This window comes from Cydia splendana, chromosome 24 (assembly GCF_910591565.1).
Source record: "Cydia splendana chromosome 24, ilCydSple1.2, whole genome shotgun sequence".
Classification (NCBI taxonomy): domain Eukaryota; kingdom Metazoa; phylum Arthropoda; class Insecta; order Lepidoptera; family Tortricidae; genus Cydia; species Cydia splendana.
Genome location: NC_085983.1, coordinates 6,209,406 through 6,226,736, shown reverse-complemented (window position 1 = coordinate 6,226,736; position 17,331 = coordinate 6,209,406). Strand labels below are relative to the sequence as shown.

General features: G+C 40.4%; 1 protein-coding gene across 3 annotated transcripts in view; it reads left to right on the top strand.

The window, feature by feature from the left end:
* Positions 1-17,331, top strand: part of LOC134802391 (translational regulator orb2) — a 90,434-nt gene that overhangs the window by 61,177 nt on the left and 11,926 nt on the right. For 2 of the 3 annotated variants that reach the window (XM_063775030.1, XM_063775033.1), the window contains exons 3-4: positions 14,913-15,032; positions 15,704-15,832. In XM_063775030.1, the coding sequence (XP_063631100.1) occupies positions 14,913-15,032; positions 15,704-15,832 (249 nt within the window). Of the gene's footprint in view, positions 1-8,674; positions 8,863-14,912; positions 15,033-15,703; positions 15,833-17,331 lie in introns of those variants that run through there. The other variant, XM_063775032.1, reaches the window with a different exon arrangement.

The window sequence follows — 17,331 nt, the reverse complement described above, 5'->3', positions numbered from 1 at the left end:
TGTATAGATGTTAACTGTACAGGCACCGGAGACAAGATGCCAATCGCTAACGCTACATAGCGAACGAAACGCAACTGTCACTGTCACATTTATATATGGATGAATGATAGAGAGACACAAAGCGATTCGATCAATTCGATGGCGAAGCGCAAGCGATTGTCACCTTGGCTAGGCCGCCATATGTGCCCTACAGATCTGTCTGCCAGGAGCGTCTTCGGCCTGATCTCCACCGGACACATCTGTGCTTGATTCCCGCCATATATTTGACAGATCTACGAGACAGGTCTGGTGGTCAAATCTGGGTGAAACGCTAATTAATGTCTCTCTATAACTCTTCCATATTTTGATATTAGTGCGGCAAATAGACATGAGCGTATCGCTCGCTACGGTGCAAACAATTGGCATTTTGGCTATTAGGATCAGATGTGTCTGGTGGACAAATCTGTATGTATATCCCTAGCTGACTGTACAGTCAAGCGTGAGCGGTGTGAAGGTCATTGAACGAGCACGTGGTCGCGCACGCGCCCTAACCCTGTCAATCATCCGGCTGGGCGCATTTAGCCGATTGCGAAAAGGGTGGTCATGCTCTTCGTACGATGTACACAACAAATACAATAGTCATAATGGACAATACTGACATGGGTCTTAAATGCCATAGACAAATACTGGCGTTTTTAAAACCTTTTTTAAAAACTTTTTTAAAACCGAAACTATCAAAAATTACCAAATCTGCACAAAAAAATTCACGAGAATCGATTGAGTAATGCGAACGGCATAGGAGAGCATCCGGACATAACGAAAGCATTTTTGCTCAAGTTGAAACTGATACCTTCGCTAACGCTCAGTCTACTAAATCTGAAGGGTTATATTTACTTATTTACTAGGGCCGTGTTATAACACTTATAACCAACCAAGCAACCAAGTTCCGTCTAAAAATAAAAGTTATCCAAATCCAAACTAAATTCGAAAAGGAAACCGATCAAATGCTCAATCGGACGGAAAGTCACTTTCCCTTCCAGCTGATGTTACGGTTTATTTAAAACCTTTCTATAATTTATTCAAGTTAGGTTTAAATTTTTTAACCACACCAGCTAAAAGCTAAAATAATAAAGGCTAAAAAAAAGCTATAATGATTGTTCAAAAACTGATGATAAAGTTTAATTTTATACACATGTGGGGCAAAGGAATTAAATGCAAACTTTGAGTTGTTTACTTATGTAGGCTGGTAGAATTGACTTTAAAATTTTGACAGATAAATATTTAATAACATTCTTTTCGAATTGATTTGCTTGGTTTTGTTTGATATTTAACAGTTACTTAGTACCTATTTTCCTTGTTGGTGTGGTGAAAAATTTTGTGTTTCACTCGGTGGCAAAATTTGTTTAACCCTCGTGTGTTAAAACCCTCGCAACTCACAAGATGGTCCGACGATCTGGTTAAGGTCGCTGGGAGCCGATGAGAGAGGCGCAAGACCGGTCGGTGTGGAGATCCCTGGGGGAGGCTTATGTCCAGCAGTGGACGTCTTTCAGCTGATATGATGATGATGATAGGACAGTTTAACTAATACAAAGTCGCGGACGAGTTGTAATACAAATAACTGACGCAGAAGTATCATTGAAAATGCCCGTTACAGTGTTGCGTTAGGTTCTAGCCTGGTTCCTAGGTAAACTGGCGTGTCTAAACAGTATAACAGACCTAACTTGCCGTAGATCTAGGTCTTTCACTTGAACAGGTTTAAGGGCAATTGTAAAATATCCCAATAACCGAAGTGTCTCCGTTAAGGGTTCCTAATAAGACTTTCTCGCGAAATTTTCATCAATATAATAATAAAAAATACGCACGAAGGGTTCCGAACCATTACGCAAAAAAAAGGCAAAAATATCACGTTTGTTGTATGGGAGCCCTACTTAAATATTTATTTTATTCTGTTTTTAGTATTTGTTGTTATAGCTGCAACAGAAATACTTATACATGAGATACAGCCTGGTGACAGACAGACAGACGGACAGAAGTCTTAGTAATAATAGGGTCCCGTTTTGACCCTTCGGGTACGGAACCCTAAAAAACTATCTTTTCCCGCTTGGGAGCCGATTTTCATTTATTTAAACTGTTTAGACGACGCAACGAGGTTTCACTCACTTGAATTTTTAGCCGCTATTGGCGACATGTTTAAGTTTAAAATATGTCTCACGAAAGTTTAATATCGAATATATTCTTTGTCATATTTTTTTATTTGTTAGATAACATTTGGCTGGATTGAAGAGCTCCTCACTCCTCTGGGCTGAATAAATACGAAATCTTTCCGCTCGGTCGATAGGATCGCCAAGGTGGTCTAAGAGCTGTCACACCCACTGCTGAACAGCTGCCAGGCGCCCGAATTAATTAATAATGAGAGTATGGCACACTAACTAGAGGGATATCGTTGCTCTATAAATTGCAAACCTATTTCCGTAGCTAGAAATATCTAATCTAATCTAATCTCTCCGTCTATTAGGTACCTACTTAAGGTGTTAGTGCACGTTCAGATATATTTGAACACCTTTACCGCTCAGATGTATCTGGCGAGTGTATACAGTAACAAGGTTAGGCGTGTACAAACAGGCTTATCTAAGAATAGGAACATTACAAAATGGATTACTTGCATAGGGGGCGCATCTTATTGTTACTCATAAACACTAAGGTATTTACATTGTACGTCACGAATAACGTTCTAAACTAAAGGGGCCCACTGATTAACAGTCCGCCGGACGGTATCGGCCTGTCAGTTAGAAGAAAATTTTGACAGTTCCGAACAACTGACAGGCCGATACCGCCCGGCGGACTGTTAATCAGTGGGCCCCTTAAAGGATAGAGTTAGACCAAGACAAGTCTGCAGAGTTTTGATAGCCCACGCAGTGAAAGTGTTATTATCAATAAATGTATCTTATCTTATCTTATTTTAAACGCAAAACTTCTGTGAAATTATGACGTATAAATAACACTTGCACTGCGTGGGCCATCAAAATCGCTGCAGACTTTTCTTGGTCTAACTCTAATGAAAGCCTGAAAAAAATATATTTGGCCTTCGCCATGTTGCGTATTTTCAATGGTAGATACATACTACCTAATTCATATTAGTAGCAAAAACGTACTGTTAAACAATAGACGTTAAACATCATCGAATATCACTGGTGTAGTCGAGTATCACATATCACCTAAACAAGAACAAAATATTTCAAGATTATAAACGATTTTACCACAAAAATTCAATAAGGTTTCCCGAAGTAGCAAGAAAAAGTGTTTCAAAACAATAAAATATTTAAGTAGCATTGTTTCGTTTATTTATAATTTTGAAACAGTGTATTTTTCACAATCCTGTAGTACCTAAATATAGATTACAATGTCGTAAATATACAAGAAGAAAACTTTAGTTTATAACTTTTATAAGACTTCGCAGTAAGTTTACTTTTTACGTAAGAAAACTGACGCCATGAAAATGTCGCTTTGATGAAGCAACAGAGATTTTTTCTGTGGTACAGTCAACGTCTAAGACATGTTTACACTTTTGCACCTTACTTCTTTGTAATAAGGCGAAAAATGTAAACATATATTTGACTTTGACTGTAGGTAATACCTACTATTCACACAACTTCGTCTGCGTGGTACGATGATGATTGCTAAAAAAACCGGACAAGTGCGAGTCGGACTCGCCCACCGAGGGTTCCGTACTATTTAGTATTTGTTGTTATAGCGGCAACAGAAATACATCATCTGTGAAAATTTCAACTGTCACGGTTTATGAGATACAGCCTGGTGACAGACAGACGGACAGTGGAGTCTTAGTAATAGGGTCCTGTTTTTACCCTTTGGGTACGGAACCCAATAAAACCTATCATATGCCCTTTCCCAGGCCTAAATCAAACTTTGTCTAAATCTGTTCAGCGGTTAAAGCGCAAAGAGGCAACGTACAGACGGACAGAGTTCGCACTTATACTATTAGTAGAGAAGTAGGAATTCGCTCCTAACATCAAAATAATTTAAAAACAGATTTCCTTTAAAAAATATTTATACAACTTAGGGTCACTTGCACCTTTTACTAACCTGGGGTTAACCGGTTAAACCTAGAGTTATCATGGTTACCAGTGCAATTTGACACTGGGTTAACGGTTTAACCGGTTAACTCCGGGTTAGTGGGATGGTGCAAGTGGCCCTTAGGGAGGATAAACATATTTGTTTTTGTGTAGGTTAACCTTTTAACCGTCATAGAAATTTTCATCGAGCGTGATCGTGTCGGCGGCGGTACGAAGTTACAAGAAGTTTTGTCTTATATATCAGTCCACGGCGGTTAAAAGGTTAATATTATTCTCTAGGTGTCACCTGCGCGTTACCCTTTGAACTCAGTCCTTTCTCTTGAAAGGGCTCGTTCCCCGGGCGTCGATGTATTGATTTCTTCGCTGACCTACATACGATGCCGTTCCTATGAAAAATTACTGATAAAAACTAACATAAAGTTAGGTCATGTGAAACCTGTCAAGATTCTATTTGGGCATTTGGCCTAATATTGTGTCGCTACGTCGCTACAAGCAGCGTACCCGGACATACAGGTGACATTCGATAAGTTTCCACGTCTGTTGTCACTAACTGGTGACCGAAAAGCTGGCAGCTATACCTCGCACAACGTAGGGGCTGTTTTATGATTTTTGACCCCCCCTCTAAAACCATCCAAAAATCATGCTTCGAATGACCCCGTTTCCTCCTACGTCATGCTACCATCATCCGATGTCCAGACCCCCCCCCCCCCCCCCCCATTTGAAATGACGTCATTTATGAATAGCCCCGTCCCCGTATCAGCATTGCGATACAGCGAGGAAATGCCGCCAGCGTCCTTGGTACAATGCCTCAGGGGCCTATTTTAGATTTAAGCTAGTTATTAATTTCGTTTAGTAGTACCACTGCATATATCTTGTATGTAGATAAGTGATAAAAAAAACAAAGCATTCAATTAAACTTGAACAAAACGTCGTTCGCCACTTTAAGATAATGGCGTTTTTCAATTATTTAAATGAGAGGTTTACAGAGATTTGGTTAATGTGTGGGGGGGCGGTGTCTTGGGGATGAAAACCATAAACATACTTGATCTAAGTAATTGAGTCAAGTAGAAAGGAAAATAAAATGGAGACTTTCCTATGCATTTTCTTCGTAAGACCCAATGTGTAATATGATAAATTCAGCATCGATAGGGAGTGAAAAACAATAACGCACCAAATGTAACACTTTAGACTCTCGCGTTTAGTACACATATTTAAACACACAAACGGGTCTACCGCGATATAATTTCATTGGTTTTACCTTAAATTCCGACGTTTCAGCCGAGTCTTTCCGTGACCACACCTGGTGCAACTCAGCTGAAACGTCGGAATTTAAGGTAAAAACAATGAAATTACATCGCGGTAGGCCCGGCCCATTTGTGTAATTAAATAACACGCCAAATATATTCTGCCACACTGAAATAAATTTGCAAATAGAGTAGGTACAGTTCGCTTAAAAGTATCTGTTACAGTCTAATTGCTCTACATATATGCAGTTTAATATAAAATTGAATGTTTTCCCCTCACATGCGTCTTGCTTTTTGTGAATCATATCATAATGTAATGGACTCAGCAGAACAGGCTCAGCCTAGTGTCAGAGTCAGTGAAAAATGTAAAGAATGTAAGACCTAAACTACAGTATGTATCTTTAGGTATTTAAATAACAGTAAAAAAACAATTTGTAAATTTTCGGGTAGTTATAACATTTATTGGTTAACCAACCAAATACAAAACCGCCTAGATCCGTCACTGAAAGGACTGACTTTAACCTACATTATTTGATCATGTAATGTTTTCATCTCATCAGATTTTGTTTACTTTTATTTAAATACCTAAAGATACAGAGTATAAGCAAAGCTTATACATGTACCTACAGTCGGGGAAGCCAAGGCACTCACAAATATATGAACAAGTCTCTATTGTCAAGGCGTTAAAGTGCTTGTTCAGATAGTTTTGAGCACCTTGGCCGCTCCAATATCTGATAGCGACTGCACTATGGGTACTATAGGCGACAATGCATAGATAACATTTATTCGTGATAAACACACAAATAAATGCCCTGACGGGGATTCGAACCTGGGACCTCCTGCATCGTAGCACAGAATAAATAATAGTACTACCGTACAGAAAGGAAACTTCCTACAAAACCGAAGTTTGACAGCGATTCAGGGTCGAATCATGTTGTCCTTTTCTAAATGGCACTATCCCTTTCGGCTATTTAGTAGGGTTGTCAACATTCAAGCCATTATCTTATCTGTGGTCGTGCACGCAAAGGGACGTCAAGTTGCCTAAAAATTGCTCGGAGCAACGCTGAGCCGAACGGAGCCGAGTTTGCCCGAAGCGAGGAGTTTCGCAACCCTGATCGTAGGCAGATAGGTAGGTAGGTAAATTATTTTGTATCTGTATAGGCCCAAAGAATCCACTGCCAATAGCCCCTACTCGTAACTCTAGGTCAGCTATGACAGGAAACGGCTCGTTGGACCCAATGGCCACAGCTGTCAACTGTGACCTCAATAACCATCATTTTGGTCCGTCCTTTTTACCATTTTGGATACAAATATTGCCTACGCTTTATGATTTTATTACCTGTCTTATCGCGTCATAAAAACAAATCAAAACGTCATTCACCAAAATCAGCTCAGTATAGAAAAGCTCAGTGGAACACACGACACAAAAATACCAACATACATATTATAAGTAAATACTGCATACATACACACATTATAGACTGCGATTCTTGCATAGTCTAATAAAACATGGTCTTCCATTCCCAGAGTGACACGGGCCTACGTCACAACAACATGGCCGCTATATATAGCGCTATCGCATATTATCATATAGCGCTGTCGCATGATGACGTAGGCCCGTGTCAGTTAGGTGACCTAGAAAAGACGGGAATGGAGTACCAGGCGGAGTATATTATTATACCATGGTTTCTTGTAGTAGACTAAATGACATAGGTATATTCGGGCCACGCTAACTCTGCACATACTTTGCAATGACAGGGTGTGGAAAGTGTCATCATAAATGCCTAATCTTTATAAAAGTATGACGTAAAACGTAGTCTTCGGTATAACGCTTGATCCGACTTCTACATTCTTAAACGACATCCAAAAACCGGGCAAGTGCGAGTCGGACTCGCACACGAAGGGTTCCGTACCATAATGAAAAAAAAAACGGAAAAAATGCAAAAAAAACGGTCACCCATCCAAGTACTGACCACGCCCGACGTTGCTTAACTTTGGTCAAAAATCACGTTTGTTGTATGGGAGCCCCATTTAAATATTTATTTTATTCTGTTTTTAGTATTTGTTGTTATAGCGGCAACAGAAATACATCATCTGTGAAAATTTCAACTGTCTAGCTATCACGGTTCGTGAGATACAGCCTGGTGACAGACAGACGGACGGACGGACGGACGGACGGACGGACGGACGGACGGACAGACAGCGAAGTCTTAGTAATAGGGTCCCGTTTTACCTTTTGGGTACGGAACCCTAAAAATGGAGTTCTATGCATAATGAAAATTGTGTAGTCTGCTTAAGGCCAGGCCAGACGGGACAATTTTTCGCACAATCTGATTAAATTGTCAATCTAATCAGGAAGTGTGGACGTAAAAATGAAATTGAAGGACATTGGCTCGCCCATTCCACTATGAAATTGCGTACGTGTGGACTCTATATAAGATTGACACCAATTTTTATCTAATTGTGATTACATTGTTAATTTGATCATCCCGTCTGGACGAGCCTTTACATGTCTTACATATAGATTCTCAAACTTTTTAAATTCACTACATAAAGTATTGTCTACACAAGCTACATTGCGTCACTTTTGGCGCATCGCTACGGCATTGGCCTGCTTGCATTGCGCTGGCGCTGTTTGACGTCAGATATATCTGAGCGGGCTTGGGCGCTCACAAATATCTGAACATGCCGATCATAAAACAAGTTTTGCATTCTTAGCGATTTTATAATAGATTACTTTGATCAATTGAATGAATGACAGATTCGTATCTATATAGAAAAATTGTTCAACGAAAAATAATAATAAAAAGTACTTAAAGTAATACTTATATAAGTATGACGCTTACACTTACATTCTAGAGTCTAGACCTATTTATGTCATTCCTTATTTTGGTCAAAACTAGGTATAGCGGATTCTCTCATTTCACCTGAAAAAACTAATACCTACAAACAACTTTTTCAGTACAAAAAGGCGCGTGATTCAACTTTTCTATGGGACGATACGAGTAACCCTAAGCGCCTACATTTTTTTAATTTGCCGCTTTTTTCTACTGACAGAAATGACTTTGACAGACTATAAGATATCAATGTATCATCCCTTGCCTTCTTACAATTTAATAAAAAAAAGGTAAAGGCAATTTCAAATCATTTTAATTAGGTACTTAAAATTAAAAAGTATATCAGCTGTTAATAAAAAAACTTTTGTACAACCCTAACGAATAAAAAAAAACAACCCCAAAACTTTTTTACAAAATCGACTAAAAAGCTTTTTCTTTAAAAATCTATTACATGTTTCTTATCTCTGGCAGTTAATTTTTTCTTATTATTTTTCGAATAAGGAACGATCGTCGATTTTTTTCATTCGTTCGGGGTCGCGGTGGCAGATACTCGTTTCTTTCAAATAAAAATAAAACCAAAGGGAAATTCGGCGATAAATTGAATTTTAAGAGAAACAGTTTGTGTGTGAAATTGGAATATTATGTCGCTGCATACTATCCCAGCATTGGTCACACCTTTTATTAGAGGACCGAGATTTCCATACAGAAAAAGTGAGTACTTTTTGGTTATTTAATGTGTAGGTAGTTCCACTATAGTTTCCAAACCGTTTATTTCAAATATTAAAACTACTCTTATTAGATATACCTATTGATATTTAACGTACTTCGAATTTGTGCGGAATCCTTTTGGAACATGATCATATTGTGTGAATACGCTTTGCGAATTTATTTATTTATTTTACTTATATAAAATTAAATCATTTTGTTTCAACAACATTTTGACAGTTTCAATTAAGTAAATGTCTAGAATGATTGTCAATTTTTGTTCGTAAGTAATTTATTTTCCCGTAGTGTGTTTGACGTGGCGACGGCACACAATCTCGATTGCTTTGTGGATTTTGTAGTTAAAAGTTGTGACATTATTAACGGACTGTGTTGTATAACTTTCTGGTACACCTATTTTCATAATGTACCTCACTACATAGTAGCAATTTTCGTTTACGCCAAGTTTCCTGTCTTTCTACAGTGTCATGAAACTCATGCATTGCATGTCATGCTGATCTGTCGGTCAATTTTCATACACATTCGGCGCCAGCTCTTATCTGTCAGTTTATTTTAGACGCCTTTTTATTTATCAATCGAAAGGAAAAACGTTATATTATATTACTATTACATAGTGAACATTATTATTTGAACAATCGTAGTAGTCCACAGTCTCTCTAGAACTGTGTCGTATGCATAATTAATTATTAGACCAAAGATTGACTTATGATCCTTGTAGTTGTGCTCCTATAGGCTTCTAGAGACCCGATGTTGCCAGGATAAAAAGTGGTGCCGTTTTCCCCATCAGACCTTTGAATTTCTCCCTTACAATTGTTATACATTTGCCATCGAAAAATCACACCTTTTTTATATATCATACTTTGGAGCCTAGCTCTAACTACCTAATTAGCGAGGAAATTGCCTCCCGCGCGTATGCTCGCTCTGTGTGGACCCGGCTATTAATATTTAAAATACGTTTAATTACCTTACAATAACATAATATAATAAACTAGTAAGACCAGGAACTAGGCATCAACTAGTAAAAAATAGTAATCATTATATTACTTTATTTATTAGTAAATAGCTGCTTTCCGCAAATAGGACCGTAAGTTTCAGACTTTAGTGCCTATCTAATCCTGTATTTACCCAATTACGTATAAATCTCAATATAACCATGTAACCTTCATAGGTTCCACAAAAACGGCCAAACTGTGCCAGCTAAGCGAAACTCGGCCCCAGTGATCCATGGTTAAGTCACCGAACCTTGACGGTCTAGGCGGCCATGCGTTCAAGTGACAAAAACGAGCCTTAATTCTGTTAAATCTTATTGTTTGAACCAATAACGGCCTCCTAGCCTATTCGGTAGCCGAAACCTTGTCTTTATATATCCGAGATACTAAAATTATAGTTCTATTGCCCCAATTTGTCAGACCGAACTATCATTTTAGTATGTACCTACATAATGGGGTTGGCAACTGTCAAAGGTTTGCATAGATGGCACCATCATAGCTTGCCCCTTTTTCTATGAGATTTGGCTTAAAGGGCTGGCACCCAGGGCATAATATTTTAGGGATTTACAGGGCTATGCTGGCGCCATCCGCTAAATACTTCGACCGGCCAACCCCATTGGTGGCTATATCATACCTAATAGGTACCAATACAGAGTTACTACCACAGAGATAGGTTCTGTTATGTCCCTTCTGTTCCCAAAACATCTGAACATTGCTAGTTAGTTTTGATACCTCATCATCATCATTAACTTAAGAGTTATTTGTCGGTGGAGTATCTTCCAGCTTTCCTTATCTTGCCCCAGCTCTTTGACTGTTTGATACGACACGACCCCTACTTTTTCTTTCACTTGTTCTAAAAAGCTGCGTCTGGGTTTTTTCTTCTACCCCGCTTGCGTCCTATCCGCCCTTTTGATACCTACACAGGCCTAAATTACGCCGGAGGCAGTTTTAGCCGATATAATACCTAAGTCACAACCAGAATCTATACAAAGGAACATAGAGAATTTTTTAAATGTACCTATAATTGTGTATGTCCCAAGTCCCAATTTATTAATTAAATAATGCCACTCTAGAGTTGTTCATCCTTTTAACAAGTACGAGTTGGACTCCTCCCTCGGCTTCGTAAGGATGATGGCAAAAATGATTGAATGAATGAAAAATTTTTGAAATTAGCATTCATATCAAAAAGAATAGATAGTATAGAGGGGTCCTGTCATTGTAAATTATGTAGTCACTGTAAATTTACTGCCATCTATCGACACACGACTAAAACTCAAAATGAAAACGTATAAAGTTATCAAAAAATGTATATATATGGATCATCATCATCATCTCAGCCATAAGACGTCCACTGCTGAACATAGGCCTCCCCCTTTTATGGGGGGTGAATGCCATAATCGCCACGCTTGGCAGGCGGGTTGGCGATCGCAGTCGAGTACACCGAATTTGAGGGACGCTGCTGCCCGTCCACCGGTGGTCTTGGACGTAGTTTAAGGACATACCCGGGTATATATGGATAAATGATTTTATTATTTTTATATCATTTTGATCCATGTTCATTCACTGATATCTATGTGTTAAAATTGTTAAATATGAAACGGTGTCGTCACGCCATCTAGCCGAGGATAGGCTAAAGGTGTGTGCGCCATCTATTCGAGAATGACTTTTGCTTCAATTCCGAGGCACGTTTTTTCCTTAGACTTTATTCGTCTTATACGAAGTTACATATGTCTTTGATTCATATGGAGCATTATCTATGAAAAGGGACCTTATTGTCGATGGCGCATACGCCACATATTATTATAAAATATATCTTAAAATTTAAATAAAACGCACAATTGTGGGTACGATGCATTTCGAAACCCCCGCAGTGTCAGGGAGCCGGCCGCGGAACCGCCGAAACTCAATGACACCCTCGGCCAATACTTCTTGGTGAAGGTCGCTCAACAATAACTTGCAATAATAACACTGCTGTGAACAGTTATATCTATTGTGTTTGATGAGATACAGCCCACTGATAGGACAAACAGACAGCGGAGAGGCTTAGTAGGTAATACGACTCTTAACTTATAAATCGAAATAAATGTCATATACTTACGAAGAAAAAGTGACCAAAGCCTCCAGTGCCTAGGGCTGGAATCGAACCAGTGTCCTCTGCTATCGCGGCAGGTGCCTAAGCCCCTCAGTCCCAGAGTTACGGCGGCATGCGTCGATTTTTTCCAAGTATATGCAATTTACTAAGGGTTTATGGCACCCCCATAATAATTATAAAGTTGTTTTATTTGTTCTAATAGTCTGTCAGTCTAGGAACTATACTTATGTGTAGCACACCTCATAACATATATGTTATAGGCGCCTATTTATAGTCAAATTTATTTTAAACGAAGCGTGAGTGTGATCAAGCCACTGAACAACGGGAAACTTGCATACGCTCTCAATGACATTATTAAGTAAACAATGAGCACGTGTTTTGGTCTACATAAATAACTAGAATTGTGCCATTTCAAGGATGGAAATACCTCGGCACGTGTCCGATCTCACGGGGATCGATCGGCACACCGTAATGTCGCATTTTATGGGTTAAACTTTGTAAAAATCCTTACCAGGTAGTGCCCGGGACTGCGTCTGCGGAGTATTAGTATACTTTCATAGTAAATTCCATCTCCTTATCGCCCCCATAAGAGATTCCGTGATAAAAATATTGTCCTTTCGCGAGACTTAAATTAGTAAGTAAGTAAATATCCTTTATTGCACCATAAAGTTAAAAAATCCCCATAAAGTTAAATTAGATATCTCCATATCAAATTTCATCTAAATCTGTCCAGCGGTTTAAGCGTGAAGAGAATAGATTAATAGATACACACACTTACAGGCAGACAGTGGTTTGGGATATGATGAAATTTTGGGTGATTTTGGAATGATGTTTGATATAGTGGTTCGGAGATTTCGTAGTTACCCCGAATACAGCTTAGGTGTAAGGCTGTCTTTCCACTAAGGCTGTGTATAAGAGAAAACCACACATCTCAGCTCCTCTGGATTCCAACCATTGCTATTTATTGGTTGATTCTCCGCCTCAGTGGAAACGCAGGCTTATGCTTAAAGTGTAGCCTTCTCCGCCTCAGTGGAACGCCAGCCTTATGCTTAAAGTGCTTAATGCCATACATGTGCATGCAAAGGATGCATTGTTATTTTGTAGATATATTGACAGTGAGGAATGCAACCAATCCGGAAATAATCGGCTAGAATGTAGATGGGGTCTAGGCACCGCCGACAGGAAAGCACCCATAAAAGCGGAGCCCTCTGGATTCGGGGGGCGATAACCGCGGGGTCACGGGTTCGAATCGCGGAGTGAATGCTGCGCTTCCGGGTTCAAAAGTTTTCATATAAGTTTTGTTATGGTTACTACTAATACTCGCCCTGGTCAAACGTCAGACACTAAAGTACTTTTTATTGTTTTACTTCAGGATTTATTTACACTGGGGAAAACAACTGTCAAAGGTTTTTAATAGATAATAGAATAGATATACAATTCCAAAAAAACAAAGATTTGACTATTGTATTCTCTGTCCATCTATTTAAAACCCTCAAGCCTCAGTATTTGAAAACTGAATCGTAGTATTCGTAACCCTCGAAACTACTAGGTACATACTTACACTAATCATCAACACGCATTTTCGCAAAATACCGTAGCGCATCGTAATTTAAATAGCAGCACTGCAAAACGTTTGCGCATACACCTGCGCGCAATCCGTGTCACCACGTTTGCAATGGCCGACCTTGGTCCATACCTACTGATTAGCGCTGTTAGCGGCCACGGAGGCCGCCGCGTTCACATGATTCGTTCAGCAAAACAAGCCTATTTATTTGAGCCCATTCAAATGGCTTGCAGAGTTTACATTCTCTGTAATAAAATTCTATAGCCCTTGGAAATGTTTTTGGGAACTCATTTGAGGATAGACTTCGAAAAATATTTTGAAATAATATCAGTCTCCTAGAAATTGTCAAATTACCTAAGATCGATTATCACTTTGATATAGTACCTAATTATTGATTTGTTGAGTAGAAAAATATGGATATTCTACTCTTCGCTCTACGAAAACTAGCTCGCTTGACTCCAAACTTCATTGTTTTTTCGTCTTTGAAGTCTGTCAACTAGACGCTCCGTGTCTTGGCCTGGAGCCAAATAGTTTACTATTTTTCAGCCCAAAGTCATTGACTCGCGCGCTGATGAGTCTTATGTCATCCATTTACGTTGGATTTATTTTTATTTAAACTAATCACTTGAAAGATTTGTCGGATTCTTTCAATTGTTGCTAAAATTACGTTTGGGGGCAGACTTTCTGGCTCTGCAAGTAGTATTTTAAGTCCAATCTCACCCACACATTCACATGACTGCGTTACTACGCAAAACGTGACTGTGTTTCTTGTTACGCATTGGCACTTAAAATCTATCATTGAGAGCCAGAATGATCCAAGTACTTTTCGTTTATCACGCGATTATACTGCTATATACTAGAAGTTTACAGCTTAAAATTGAATGAAATTACTTCACTCTCTAGTAGGCAGAGAAGTAATTAATATAAAAATAAGTTTCACACCGTATAGGAAACAATAAATTTCTACGTCTTAACTAGGTACGTCTTGAGAACATTGTTTTAGCCGTCTTTAGACTGGAATAGATACATACGCCCCCATCTTTCCACGTCACTCGTTCTTTGTGATGCCATGGTGACGATAAACATTCGAGGCCACGTTAAAATCTACTTAAACCTAAGGCCATACCTAATTTGGCTGACGAGTGGCCAGATCAGAAGGGCTCTGTTGACCTGTTTGACAGCGATGTTAGCGGACTGTACGGTAATCTCGCCTCATTTAAGAACTCAATATCAATCTATAAATCAGTTTTTAGAACATACTTAATGCATGAAAATACAATTATAAATTAAAATACAGAATAAAAAGCAACACTGATAAAACAATAATATTTTTTAAAGATATTAAGATGTCGCAAGTAGAAATAAAAGTAACGTAATATCTCTGTTGTTCCAGGCAAGTCGCCGTTTTTCCCCGGCGTGGAGGACGCGGCGCTGGCGAGCGGCGGGGCCGCGGGCTCGCCCTCCGTGCCCTCCGACCAGGCGCAGGATGTCGTGTCGCGACTCAGCGCTGCCGGTGAGTTTATAACCTAATACTAACCACAGCGGCATGGCCGCGGGCTCGCCCTCCGTGCCCTCCGACCAGGCGCAGGATGTCGTGTCGCGACTCAGCGCTGCCGGTGAGTGTATAACCTAATAATAGCCACAGCGGCAGGACCGCGGGCTCGCCCTCCGTGCCCTCCGACTAGGCGCAGGATGTCGTGTCGCGACTTAGCGCCGCCGGTGAGCGTGTACTAGCCCCTAGCTCCCGCAGCGGGCCGCGGGCTCGCCCTCCCTGCACTCCGACCAGGCGCAGGACGTCGTGTCGAGACTCGGGACCGCCGGTGAGTGTGTACTGGCCCCTAGCCCCCGCAGCGGGCCGCGGGCTCGCCCTCCGTGCCCTCCGACCAGGCGCAGGACTTCGTGTCGCGACTCAGCGAGGCCGGTGAGTGTGTAGGTAGGTACTAGCTCTTAGCCCCCACAGCAGGCCGCGGGCTCGCCGTCCGTGCCCTCCGAACAGGCGCAGGACGTCATATCGCGACTCAGCGCCGCCGGTGAGTGTGCAGCCTAACCTATTGCCATCGCAGCGAGTGCAGGAGGAGCCGGATGCCCTCTCCGTATGGCTAATCGCATATTTAGCAAACATTTATAATATTGTTATGAAGTCAAATAAATGAAGTTTCTAATAATTCCGACTGTTTGCTCCAGGTCTTTCGATGTGCGTGTCGGCGCTGGGGTCGCCGGCGCGCTCGTCGCCGGTGTCGGCGGGCTCCGAGCACGGCGAGCGCTTCAGCCGCAAGGTGTTCGTTGGCGGCCTGCCGCCCGACATCGACGAGGGTGAGTAGAGTAGTGTCGTACTGTCCTTTCCTTACTGTCTTGTCATGCAAGGTCCCAAAATCCACACTGAGCTGACTGGCAAGCACCGCGCCCTTTTAAGGCCGCCAAAGACGTCAATTGACGCCCCCAGCTACAGCCCAATATCAACCTTCCTCCATAACAACAAGGTTCACGATGACGCGCCGCGCACGATAGGCGTGGCGCTCAAAGGGATAATATTGAAGAACCATGAATCTAGTATTAAACTGGATTGGGCATGATTGGTGGAGATAACTGACAGAACGGGATAGTCTTATGTATCTTTCAGTAGGAGTAGCAGCGAAAGCGCTATTATTGGTTGTCCTTGTCACAGTCTCACATATTTTTTATTCCCCACCGTAAATTAAGTATGGATTATGGTGGGCAACAAATAAATTCGACCAATCATAGTGTCGCATTGCGTATGTTTTGTCCCTCACGGAGGCACGCGTATACCACTTCTATAGGATGCTACCTTCTCTGTGAAGAACAAATTATTTTTGCCTGTCCCTGTTGGAATTTCGGAAAAATTATACAGTTCTTATTTATTGCATTCGTCGATAATTATGATCGCGTAACTTTCCTGACGAAGAAGTTGAAGAAGTTTTAAAATAAGAATAGGTATTAGAGGTGGGGGAATTCCTTAGATCTTCACCTCCACAACTGAAATGAATCTAAATCCTGAAATCCGTCAAAGGGTTTATTATTATAAACTAGATGAACATGCGTTTAAATAGTTTACAAAACATCCCACACGAACCCAAGCCCTCCACCATTCAATCGATACCTACCCTTTACCCCAGAAGACAATTTTGACACTCGCTTTATAGTGTCAGAGCGGCATTGTCCGCCGCGGCGGCATTGTGCCATTGTGCCAAATGGGGTCAGTCCAGCGCTGGGCGTAATCGATACTGTGACGATTGCGGGGAAAGCAGGAAACTTAAATGTAGTGAAGTCTACCAGACTCGAATCTTTTGAGTTGAGTCTAAACTTGTAGAACTCGTTTTACGAGACTCTAAAGTCCAAAATAGCTTGTTTCGACGAGTAGTGCTAATTTTATCGAGAATCGAAAGTGGGTCAAGGGTCAAGTCTGATAAGTGAGGCTGTATGTTTGTCTGATATGGATGATAATTGATAACACAATTGTTAGCACCGTGCTAACGATTAGGGTAGCAGTTTATATTTCTGTGACATATCTTTATCGGCCCAATTCACCCTTTAAAAGCTCATTCTACTCCGTAGGTACGTACCTAGCCAGAAACGATAACTTACATTATAGGTAAAATATGATCTGAGTTATATTATTATTAATTGGTTAGAGCGAAGTAGGTTAAGAAGTCCCAAAAGAAGGTAAGTAAAATAGGGCGGAGGCTAGGCTAAGTACCTATTACAATTTTATTTCACGAAAACTACAGAAAATTACATTGTATCTATTATTATCTTGTTACCTGTGTTACTTATGAAATTATTTCTACAATTCT